Below are 12,629 nucleotides of genomic sequence, written 5' to 3'. Positions count from 1 at the left end.
CATTGTCCTTAGCTTCTCATCAGTCCTCATTGTTCGCCATGTTCAGAGAGACCAGTTATATCCCATGCTTTTCCCTTCACAGTCCAGCTGGCCTTGGTGAGCTCCCAATAGATCAGCACCTTTTTAATGTATGCTGGCTGAATGCATTTCTACTTAAATGTACTCTTCCAATACATACAGTCCTGATTGTTTTCCATTATTCTTTAAAACTTTTTTACCTGTAAGTCGATCAGTATCACCAAGAGCTGTGAGTGACAGCAGGACTGTGTTCTGAGTAGCAGTGAAGTCAGCAATAAAAGGGGCTATGTCAGTATCAAGAAGAATACGTGGTGGCAGGCCCTTCTGAAAGCCATGCGTTCTAATCAGGGTTGTAGGATAGTAGGCCGCAGCTATGTAGTCTACAGCAATAGCCCAGTTTTTCTCAAATTTTGATTCTTGATCAGAATAATAGGCATATCTGAAAGACAAACAGACAAAAATATCAATTATTATTATTATTTCCTCAGAATTTAAATCTCACTTTGTGGAAACCATCCAGTACCTAGAAATAAAATTTAATTTCTAATTTTAATAAAATTTTTAAAGAAAGTTCAATAGTACCATGAATTTTTTATGTGTTTCAGGAATTGTGTAGATAGCTAAATAAAATTTCAATCTAAGTCTGTGAAGGGTTATCCAATTAGTAACCTCTTCTTAATATTTTACTTTTCATTTATGTCATTTCCTAGGCACATTGTACTTGAAAATCATGCAATAAACATGTTAAGAACTTGTTTAAATGAGACAGTCCGTCTATTCAGCTACAAGTATGAACAAGCCTGGTGTCACATGTTTGCACTTCACACCTGGGATATGAATCAGAAAGATCACAGGGCCAAGTTCTTTCTCAGATTCCAGTTTGGGACACATGAGATCTCTTCCCCCTTTTGTAACCAATAAAATAAACAGAAAAAGGAAAAAAATACATTGTACTTGTTAGTGCTTATTCACCTTGAGTTAGAAGACAGGTGTGCCAAAAGTTATTTCTGCTATTGAGACATTTAGCTTGTATATGATTTATATTTGGGGGGGTGGGAAGAAGCTTTTAAGGAGAATAAAATAAGAGACATAGGGAATGTTCTAGAAAGGGTGATAAAAATGTCATTCATTTTGTTTTAGGCGGTGGCTTGAGAGGAGCTTGCCATTGCCAATGTTCATTCAGATGAATAAATACCCAAATCAGTCTGCATTGGTACATGTCAACAGTACCTTAGTTCATAAAATCAACATGTGAATATTGATTCTAAAATAGCAGTTCCTAAGGTAAGCCTTACCTTTTTAGAAACACAAGTATCTTTGTCCTTGAAAATAGAAAAATAAAAAACAAACTAACAAAAAAAAATCCCACTAGCAGCTAACTTTGAGACTCACAGTAGCTGGGTCTTGATTTCACTTTCAAACTGGGGACTGAAAAAAAAAATGTCTCTTCTCTAGGAAATCTGAGCTCAAATGAAAGAATAAAGTTGGCCAACGGCTGTCAGTAGGTAAACAGTTGTTTAGACAGTAAGATGGAGGATTTCCTCAGGAGCATGTTCACTGTACAAGACCTCAAAAATACACTGGTTTTCTAAATGCTGGTCTTTAAATTTAATAGACAACCAAGTTATTCAGATATGGTGGTGAGCCTCTGAGATCTAAGAGCTACCAGAACAGAGAATCAAGGAGAAAACAAACCAAAATGAAGAACAGTGGCACAAAGTGGAGTTCAACTGATCATGAACTCTCCAAAAACTAAAAATTTGGGGAAAATGACCAAGATTTTGAAATTTCTTCCCATGTTTCTGTACTTGCCTGGATCCTCAGACAATGAGGATAAAGTAATAAAGGATATGCATTTGTAGTGTCTCAAACATTTTCACCTACTCTACAGCCATTCTCAGTTGATCAGAACATGAGCCTTTGCAGGCAAAGGGCACCAAGAAAGGTAAAGAAATACAATGTTTTGGTGAATCCAGTCTGAGGACAGAATCTCTCTTTTGGTCTGAGTATTGGTAGGGGAAAAAGAACTCCCTAGTGGATGGCCTCTCTGCTTCTCTGATCTTTAGCATTAACCCCTATATCTGACGCTAGGCTTTTATTATTAAGACCAACAAGAATTGGTGCTACAAGTTTTCTCCACTTCCTTAAATATATTCTAAATTTGCCCTTTACCACCATAATCACCAGTGATCACATTAGTTTTGTTTGTATTTATTAATAATCATGAATATTCTAAAAGAAAATGAAAAAAATGAATAAGACCACACTGGTTAATTTTAATTAACTTGGCACAAACCTGGACATGCCTGGGAAGAGGGAATTTCAGTTCATGAATTGTGTCCATCAGATTGGCCTGTGGCTGTGAAGCATTTTTATGATTGCTAATCAAAGCAAGCAGATCCAACCCACTGTAGGCAGTAGCATCCCTAAGCAGGTAGCCTTGAGCTTTATAAGAAATTTAGCTGAATGAAGCTGTATTCTTCCCTGGTTTCTCCCCTGGTTCCTGCCTCCATATTCTTGCTGAAGCTCCTTTTCTGACTATCTTGATGATGAACTAACTATAACTTGTAAGCTGGAATAAAACATTTCCTTTCCAAGTTGCTTTTGGTCATGGTTTTTAATCAAAACAAAGGGGAAAAAAAGAATCAAACTAAAACAGAAACAAAAAAAAAACCATTTCTTACCTGTCTTCAAAGACACTGAGAGGATACCCCAAGGAGGAGGTATGAGCAGCCCATAAGTTCTTCAAAAGACCATCAAAGTCGCTAGAAGGCAACTTCATGTACTAAAGCATAGAAGATAAAGTGTTAAGTGGGCTACGCTTTCTCAGAGTCTACTGGGTACTGAGATAAGAGCAATAGTCAGCCTGATCTGACAATACTATTACTAAATGCCACTCCTTAGTGCTGAACACCAAAGGAGACAATATCTAGTGCTTTTTAGTAAAGCATGTCATCTAGTTGAAGTGAACTTCAAATATCTGCAAAACGTCAATGTTTTATACTTGGTAGAACATTGTCATTTTTTTGTCAACATTATTAAAAGTCTCATGAAATTTTCAAAGTGAGGAGAAAAAGCTTGAAAATTAAATTGAATCGTATCTAAAGCAATGAATTAACCATCTAAAGAATATACATTTATTCTTAAATATATATTTAAATCACTAACAATCAGTGAATTAGAAGCAACTCTTCTATGCTTGACCTCTGTATTTTACTTTGGTATTCAAATGGCAAGTTCAGAACAACATATTGCTGTTTAGTTCTACCTACATATGAAGTTATTAATTCAGTCAATAATTGATAGAGTAGTCTAAAACAACCTTATAATCCTGCTTCTTAAACTGTTTCACAAATGACCTAAACTCCCAATTACTCACATGCCTATATACTTACTCTCTTAAAACTTCCTGCATGCTAGCCATTTGTGGTATGTCTTTATATTCAGTGAGAATAGATGAATTTTGTGCTAATACTGTATGAGAACACTGGGTTTCTGAGGCATGCACTGTATTTCTACGTCACTTATGAGTAAAATATCTATTTGCAATTATATTTAATATATTCAGGAAAGCATACAGTTCATAAAAGCAATCTTTCACAAAAGACTTTCACAAAAAGCATTGTCTCTGCCTGTCTGAGGAGTGTGGTATAAAACTTAAAAGAAGAACCTCAAAAAAGGTGTTCCATGAGTCCATTGTTTCCCCAACGAGCTCTTTGCAGTCAGAAACACTGTAACAAAACTTCCACTGATCCTGGGGTGGTGGTAAAATGGTAAATTGGTCTGACGTTATCCCCAGTACACCAGAATCAACAGCAGCAAGGAAAGGTATCACACTCAAAAAATAATTTGCATCTGTGAAAACAAAAGGCTGGTTAGCCCCACATCACAGTCAGGGACAAATTATAGAGCACATTTTGAGGAAGCAACGTCATTAAGGAAAAGTCACAGCCCCCAAATGATGATAAAAATTATCAACTAAAAATAGTGAGGAAAATCTACTTACACTGTAATAGTTCTATAATTGTGAGTGTTTGTGCATCCACTAAAGTGCCATATTACAATGTTTTTAAGAAAAGTAATTCTAATGGATTGGATAACAATCCTATTTAGCATCATTAAACAAATGAGAGAAAAAAACCTGCCAAATGGATCACAGAATAGTACAGAAGTTCTGAATGAGATTACATTGTTGATTTTAATGTTTTATAAAATAATCAAGCATTATTATAGATTCAGAAAATGTGTATTTGATGATTCACAACTTAGTTCAAATTTTACATATCCTTTTCACTGAGTCCTTTTATCCTGGATTTTCTAAAGCAGGAAGTGGATCTCACAGCCTGATGAGTTTCTCAGAGCTGCAAAGGGTGCAGTTACAGAGGAGAAAGCCCAGAAAAATTTCAACATTTTAATTTAGTTAGGTAACTAGCTTGTACTCATTCTTAATACTCCACATTACTAAACCAATCAAACATCTAGAGCTCTTGACAAGTCTACTTATGAGTTTTGAAAAGAATGACTCAAGTTAGCATGAAGGAAATACCCAGTGGTTCATAGTCTTTATGCATCATTCCAAACAAGTAATATTTAATGTAATGTCATTTCTAATCATTGGAAATTATTCAAATAAAATTTTTATGTAAATTAATTTCAAAGCAAAATACACCGTGAAAGAATTAGAAAATGCATTCAAGTTGTTTTTAGTATTGCATACGTGACTATGGCAAAGCTGTAGATTGGCCAACCAAAGTATATTCTTACTTTAACAAGTTGGTGAGTTTCAGTATTTAGTACTTTTTTTCTGAGAAAAAGGGAAAAGCAATACTATCTTGGTCTCTCTTTTCAAAGACTCCATGTTCCTCTGGGAGCCTGTCATGTTACTGACAGTGCTGATTCCTAGAGGTCATGACTTTTGCAGTTCCTTTATTTAATCCTCCTGTAAAAAATCTTAATATGTCCTTAAAAGTTATTATTTGGCTGGTCAATTCTGCCACGTGTCATCAAGGCCACCGGTATATGATGAAGTAGGTTCATCTTGAAAAAGAAGCAAAACTGTTTCAGTTTTGTCTCTATCTATATGATTAGGGTTTCAATGTACAATTTTGCTATTGAAGTGAACTTACCAGCCCACCAGCTGTCAACAGACACACACAGAGGGTTTACAGGTCCATAGCCACAGTCTGTCTTGCCAGTGGGATCAGCTAGTCTACCTATAGAACAGAGAATGCACAGTTGTATTTGTTTATTATACACATTTAAAATCGTTAAAATATATGCATTTAATTAATAGATACAAAATTTTTCATTTTACTTAAATTTTATTTATCATCATTTTTATATTCTATTTCTCATCTCTCAATCAAATTATTTTGTTTTTCAGCCATATCGATCTTTTGACTTTAATTTATAAACTGTGTGTTTGTGTGTGTGTGTGTGTGGTTTTACTTACATAGCTTCATATTTTACTGCCTTCTCTAGCTCCAAATAAAAATCATGAAAGCAATAGTCACTCACAGAAAAGGAGGTGAGTTAAAAGTCAAACCAAACCTTTGGTCTACACTTTCTAAATTACATGACCATGTATGCATCAGTTTGTATCATACTGCAAAGTGGAAATAACAATATTTGGTATCCATGAGATTTCTACATAAGAGAAGTTATCAGAAGTATTTTACATGTTGGCTATCCATTACATAAACATCAGAACATCAGAAAATAATCTTTCTTTTTCTCCAAAGCTGTTACCATTCCTCATCTCCTTTCTTCTTTCCCCCTCCATTTTCTCATTTGCTGAGCAATGAGTAAGCAGTGTAGGTTGGGCTTCAGGCACAAATCTCTTCATGTACTTTTGTCAGCCAGAAAGAACTATCATTTTATGATTGAATGTATTGTTCTTAAATATCTTCCATGTATATACACTGAAAAGAGCCTTGTTTCCAAGAAAGAGCAACCATTGACTCAGCTCACCATTATCAGGGAGCCACACATTTATAATTTCATGCTTATGATCGGGCATTGGAAATTAGGATTCTCAAGATCAATATAATCTTATACCTCTCTTGTTTGTAATGAATATCCCCTTGTGTGTTCATAGGAACAGATATGTAGTTAGCAGTGCAGTAGTATCTATTTTGAAAATACTCAACAAATTAGAGGAAAGATGTGTCCCTTTGGTTGGTCTCTATGCCTTTGTGTCATTGAAATGTCTGGTAGGAACAACCAACTCACAGAGGAAGGATTGTGGATAAAGACAAATGGTAATATAAAAAACATGGATTATGAGGAGATTTAAAAGTAAACAAAAAGAATCAGTTTTCAAAGAGACGTGTGATTCAAATTAGCTAGGGTTACTAATTTGGCTTTGAAATACTATGATCTAAGGCAACTTAAGAGAAAAAGATTTGCCTTACTTATACTGAATCACAGTCCATTGATGGAAGCTAAGGTAGGAGGTCAAATTAAGCTGGAATCTGGAGGCAGAGGTTGATGCAAAGACCATGGGGCAGTCTGCTTACTGGGTTACTCCTTATGGCTTGCTCACCTGCTTTCTTATAGAATCTAGAACATCAGCCCAGGGATGGCACCACCCATAGTGAACTGGTCCCTCTCACATCAATCACTAAACAAGAAAAGGACCCAAAGGCTTGCCCACGGGTTGATCTTATGGAAGCATTTTCTCAACTGACATTCCCTCCTCTCAAATATCTCTAGTCTGCTACAAACAACAACACTATACAGTAGTTACTCAGCCATCTTTCCATGAGGAGACTCATCAGGGCCAAGGGTTTAGCTGGATGTTCAAACCAATAATATGTAAAGCATATTGGAATGCCTTGTGAATATAGTTGCTGTTTCTTGTTGTCAGATTTCTCACTGTAACTATTCCCTTTCTGTTACACTTTTGGGAATTAATTCCCACAGCTCAGCACTGTTTGATCGTTTATTGATTATATTCCCCTGGCTATGAGTGAAAACAGTTTCCTACAACCAGTCCTTTGCTCTTCTCTCCTTTGTAAACATAGAAATCTTCCTTCCTGCAATTATCTTTATTGACATGCATTTGGTCAGTATTTAGAGTCCAGACAAAAGCATTCTTCCATTTAAGACATACCCAGATATCCAAGGACAGAGAATTACTACATGCTAAAGACTTTAATTCATAGCTGTTCGCATAGATAAAGTAAGCATACCTTCATATTTTCCTCACTTATAGATAAGAAAATTGATGACCTAAAACTAAGCTTGCTTTAAAATATTCCCAACTCCTCACCTCACCTTCACCTCAGTTTACTGATGACTTTCATTCAGGAAATTTAGTACTTGTGTCTTACCTTCAGGAAAATCAATTAGCCATCCATCCACAACCCAGAGGGAGAAAACCCTCCACTGGTGCCTCTGGTAAGCATCAAACTTTAGAGCTTGTTAACACTGAAACTTGCTAACATTTGACAAAATGCTAATGGAGGAAGGGCCATAAACTTCCCTTGTCTGTTTACATATATTTCCTGGTTACCTATACCTGCAAGGTTTTGTGAGTCTTTGCATTTGGGTAACAACAAAGATAGTTAACAGGAGCAGAAACAGAAGGAAAAGCATCCAAGAAATTAGCAGAGATATGAAAATGAAAAAGAAGAATAATACAGTAGAGAATTGGAATTGAAATTTGGGTTGAGACAGAGACTTGGGGCTAAGAAATTATAGACAGTTAGGACAGAAGAATTAGAATAGACTAGAAGGAAGAGAGAACAGTAAAGAGACATACTGAGGAAAAATTGCCTGTGAGTTGATAGTTTTTCCTCAGATGCCCTTAATTATTTTCCTTTGCCTCTTGTAGTGTCTTAGCTGAACCATGAAGGAGTCTGAAGGGCTGGTACCCAGAAGAACCCCACTTCTAGCCTGTGTCAAGTTGACATAAAACTAGACAGCAGTGAAAGATATGGGGAGAATCCCATTTTCCTCATACCTTGGGAATATATTGGTATTTTGGGAAATATGGCTCTTTCTTACCCGAACTATGCTGCCATCCAAACTGCAGCGGCAATCCCCAGAAAAGATTCTGTTCGTTTTCTGGACCATAGCTTGCAAAATATGGAGCCGTCCGATTCAGTAAGATTCTATACAACCCCATTCTATCAGTGAATACCCATGGGTTAATGATGTGCTTTCCATCCTCCAACCTGTAATCACTTAACTCTTCAGGGCTCTCTTCCCAGAAAGGAGGATATAGATCTGAGATATTAGAATCCTCTGCTACAGCAGCAGAAATGCAGCCAACCAGTACCCAGACAAAAGAAGCCAGGACAGCCATGGTGCCAAGCTGGGAGCTAAGAGCATGCCCAGGCTTTTATAAAAGGAAGGAGGAACTCAGGATATTTTCTTTACTCATACTTTATAAGCATGCTGTCTTTTTTTTTACAAGCAAAGTGTTTGTAGAGAGGAAATGGGCACCTTAACAATTAGCATTAAAGATAATGGAGTATTGTCACCTTCCCATCATCAGGACATTATATTAGAACCTAAAAATAGGGTGAGGCTTGTTGAATATTGAATAATACTATTTGTTAATAAAAAAAAATTCTTCTAAAACTTTTCCAGTCTACATCGTAATTACAAATTACATTATCAGTGGCATTAGGATACTTCCCCCTCATAAAAATGTGTTAACGTAGTTCATAGAAAATACTGAATAATTGAATGGGAAATTATTGATATTTGTGTTTTGTTTTTGTTTGATTTTCAAGACAAGGTTTCTCTGTGTAGCTGTCCTGGCTGTTCTGAATCTTGCTATTTTTCTTTATGGATTAGACTGGACTTGACCTTAGAGATCCATCTGCCTCTGTTTCCATAGTGCTGGGATTAAAGGCATGTACCACCAAATCTAGTTCCAATATGAATATTTAAAATAATGTGCAGATGTATACTATAAAATTCATCTAATCCAGTTATGGTATATCTTCCTGTTGTCTATAAAATGCTTAAAATGTATCGAATTGTTCCGATCAGATAAACAAAGACAATTTGTTTAAAAAATTAAAATGCTACTAATTAATTTGCAATATCTGGTCATTTTTCTCAAAATGCTATCTAATAGCCTAAGTTTCTAGATTTCTAACATTTCTCCTCAAAATAATAATAATAATAATAATAATAATAATAATAATAATCAAATAAGTGTCAACCCCTAGGCCTTGCCCTCCCTCCTTTCCTCTCCCTTGTAAACCATAGATTACATCCATAAAGTTATCCATCAAGGTCTAGTCCCTTATTTGGACACTTTTTTATGCCAGATTCATTCCGGAGGCTGACCGCCAAAGTCCAGCAATCAAAAGCAACCTTTGGCTCAATTAATTAACATGCACCATTAAAATTAAACACCTCATCCTAACACGGGGTTTTCCCTTCTACCTCTGTGTGTCAGTTGACAGTTGGTAAGTGTTGGTAAGTTCACTTCAAAACTGAAATTGTACATTTAAACCCAAATCATATAGATAGAGACAAAACTGAAACAGTTCTACTTCTTTTTCAAGATGAATCTACTTCATCATATGCCAGTGGCCTTGATGACACATGGCAGAATTGGCCAGTCAAATAATTTTCCTCTCTCCAACACTTCCTGCGACACCCCACATACCAACTCTCTTTCAGATTGATAACCTCTTTTTATTTGATTTTTATTTTTACACAACCTAGAATCTTTAATACAGATTTTTTTTTACTTATTTGTTTTGTGGGAACTTTTTCCAGTTCACATTTTTCATAAATTTAAAGCTACTCTTTGTACAAGGATTTTTCCCTTTATTACCCAAAGAGAAGCATGATATAGTGGAATTTCTCCTTGTATTTTAGTTCCTCGAGACTGGTAATTTAGAAGAGGTATTGTGCCATTAATTTCCCCCTTTTGTTTTCCTAAGTCTTTCTTAATAAGGGATATTTTGTCTTGTCCGGTGGTGTAGGAAAATACGTGCTGCTCTTATTGTTAAGCTGAAACAGACCTTCACTGACTTTTTTTTTTTTTTTTGTATGCAGTTGCCTACAGAGCAACTTTCAGTTCCATGAGGGCTACCAACCTGTAGGAAACATTCAGCTCACGTCCAGGATGATTTCCTTGCAGTCTGTTACCAAAGTGTGTGTTTCCTTCAGCAATTTGTTCTTATTATCCAGTACTGGAGGACAATCAAAGGCAAGAAGACTTATCTGCAAGAAAGATACACCTTTATAGTCTCATAATGTCTCTAAAATTTCTGCATTAATTTTCCAAGTATCAACATTACTCAAAATGAGATGATTATATCACAGATTGTGGCTAAGATGAATAGTGGAGTGTGGTAAAGGTCTGGATAGGCACACAGAAACATTTTAGAAGTGGTTGTTTTTAAGTGTATATATCAATAGCAAAGAATACCAATTGACTTGAATTTCTCAAAATATTCACAAAACACACTATCTGCATATTGTACTTATTTCAGCTAAATTCTGTCCAATTGTCTTCACATTCATAAAGCCTGTGACTATAAAATGCACATGTTGGTGATGGAGAGATGGCTCAATGTGAAGTATTCTTTCCTGTGCAAACCCTAGTCCAGAGCTTATTACTCATAGTTACATGTGTGTCACATGTATTAGATTATTTTTTGCAGTCTTGTCAATTTATCAATAATTTGGTATCATACTTTACTCCAAATGTTTGCTAGTGGATGACAGAGATAGGAAGATAACTAGGTTTTTTGGGCCACCATTCTTAGTGCCAGATTCAGTGAAAGACCTTGCTGCATGTCCACAAAGATACGCACACCCACACACACTGTGCGCATACACCACCCATCCATATACTCACCCAAACCTACCACACATGCTTGCATAAACAGACAAAACACACTTAAGATTTATAGAAACTAAGATGATAAGATCTAAAAAGGTTTTTGAGTTTGGCCAACCCCACTCATGATTCAGGAAGCAAAATTCCATAAAGTATTTTTTTAGCATTTATTTTAAGTTAATCTCTTCCTGGTAAAGTAAATAGGATGATTAGAATTCCTTATCCCCTTGTTTGCCTTCTGGACAGCCAGTGACTAGTCATTGATTTTGTTTCAGAGTGACAAGATGAACTCCATCTTTTAGTCAACCATGAACAAGAAAATCTCTGACCTTTAGGTGATAGGGAAGTTCAGGATATGGTTGTCTGGTCAGGCAGTACTCCAAGGACCTCTGTGTCCCTCATCTGACCCAATCTGTGTGTGTCCAGCAGGAAACATGACTATTCCTTCTGGCTCATTTCTCAAATGTTTCCCCACCCATGAAGTCTTCAACGAGCTCCTTATGAGGTCTCTCATTTTCTTAGGGTAAGTGAGTGGGCTTCTGGTTGCTAATTTTTGCACTCTCTGTTTCAAATTTCCAGGACTTAAGTGTAGTGATGAGGCAGGCAGGCCTGCTTTTTGTCTTGCCTGGCTCCGCCACGGCTAGCTTAGTCCTGGAAATAACAACACACAAACTGTATTCATTTAAACACTGCCTGGCCCGTTACATCTAGCTTCTTCTTAACTAACTCTCATATCTTGCTTAACCCATTTCTAATCATCTGTGTAGTACTACGAGGTGGTGGCTTACCAGCAAAGATTCTAGCCTACGTTCTTCTTGGGTCAGAGAATCATGGCGACTGACTCACTGCCTTCTTCCTCCCAGCATTCTGTTCTGTCTTCCCCACTTACCAATGTTCTGACCTATCAGGTCAAGCAGTTTTCTTTATTAATTAACCATTGAAAGCAACAGATAGATAGATAGAAGACCCACCTACATCACTTAACATTAAGATTTTTGATCTACTTTGAATTATTCTGGTACAGGGTAAACTTAGGAATTTAATTTTAATGTCTTACATGCAGATGTCTTGTTTTCCCAACATCATTTGCTGAAGGGACTGTCCTAACTCTAACGCCTTTTAGAAGTTACACCAAGGATCACTTAGCTACTTATGGAGTATTACCACATTGGGGTTATTTCTGGCTGTGCAATTCTGTCCCCTGGGTGATGATATCTCCCCCACCCACTGATACAATTCTTTGGTTTCTGGAGAAGGACAGATTATGAATCTAGACAAAAATAAAAGCTTGTACTTTATGAGTGGAAGGGAGATATACTTTACAGAAAAGGGGAATTCACAATTTAGCTTTTGTTCTGTTTTTGAGAGTTCATAGAAGTCTTTTGTAATGATTTGCAAATATTTTATTGAGGAGTTTTGTGTTAGTATTCATCAGTAATATAGATCTGTAGTTGTCTTTCTTGTTACTGTATCCTTGCCTGGCTTCAGTAGTAGGGTAATAATACTTTCTTAGAATGGATTATCTTCCCAACCTATTTTGTGAAATAGCCTCCAAAACAGTGTGAATTCATTTAAAGTCTGATAGAATTCAATAGTAAACTAAATCAACCCTGTGCTTTTCCTTTTTAGGACACTTTTCCTATTTTACTTGAATCTTATGATTGTTATTAATCTATTTAAATGTTTTATATCCCTCTGGTTCAATTTTAGTAGATTTATGTGTTTAGAGAATTGTCATTACCTTTAAATGTTCTGAATAATTGATATTGAGTTTTTCAGAATACTGCATAGT

At 36.1% G+C, this 12,629-nt stretch overlaps 1 protein-coding gene across 1 annotated transcript in view; it reads right to left on the bottom strand.

The window, feature by feature from the left end:
- The window catches only part of LG9H6orf58 (linkage group 9 C6orf58 homolog), a 9,832-nt gene extending 1,503 nt beyond the window's left edge, over nucleotides 1–8,329 (bottom strand). The window contains exons 1-5 of the mRNA XM_005363665.2: nucleotides 8,029–8,329; nucleotides 5,145–5,231; nucleotides 3,689–3,873; nucleotides 2,703–2,803; nucleotides 219–457 (exon numbers count right to left, since the gene is read on the bottom strand). Coding sequence (XP_005363722.1) covers nucleotides 219–457; nucleotides 2,703–2,803; nucleotides 3,689–3,873; nucleotides 5,145–5,231; nucleotides 8,029–8,329 — 913 coding nt within the window. The remainder of the gene's footprint in view (nucleotides 1–218; nucleotides 458–2,702; nucleotides 2,804–3,688; nucleotides 3,874–5,144; nucleotides 5,232–8,028) is intronic.
- Between the last annotated feature and the right edge of the window lie 4,300 nt (nucleotides 8,330–12,629).

The sequence above is a fragment of the Microtus ochrogaster genome, linkage group LG9 (genome assembly GCF_000317375.1).
Source record: "Microtus ochrogaster isolate Prairie Vole_2 linkage group LG9, MicOch1.0, whole genome shotgun sequence".
Taxonomy (NCBI): domain Eukaryota; kingdom Metazoa; phylum Chordata; class Mammalia; order Rodentia; family Cricetidae; genus Microtus; species Microtus ochrogaster.
Note: the sequence above shows the minus strand (reverse complement) of the source record. Positions and strands in the feature narration are given on the sequence as shown.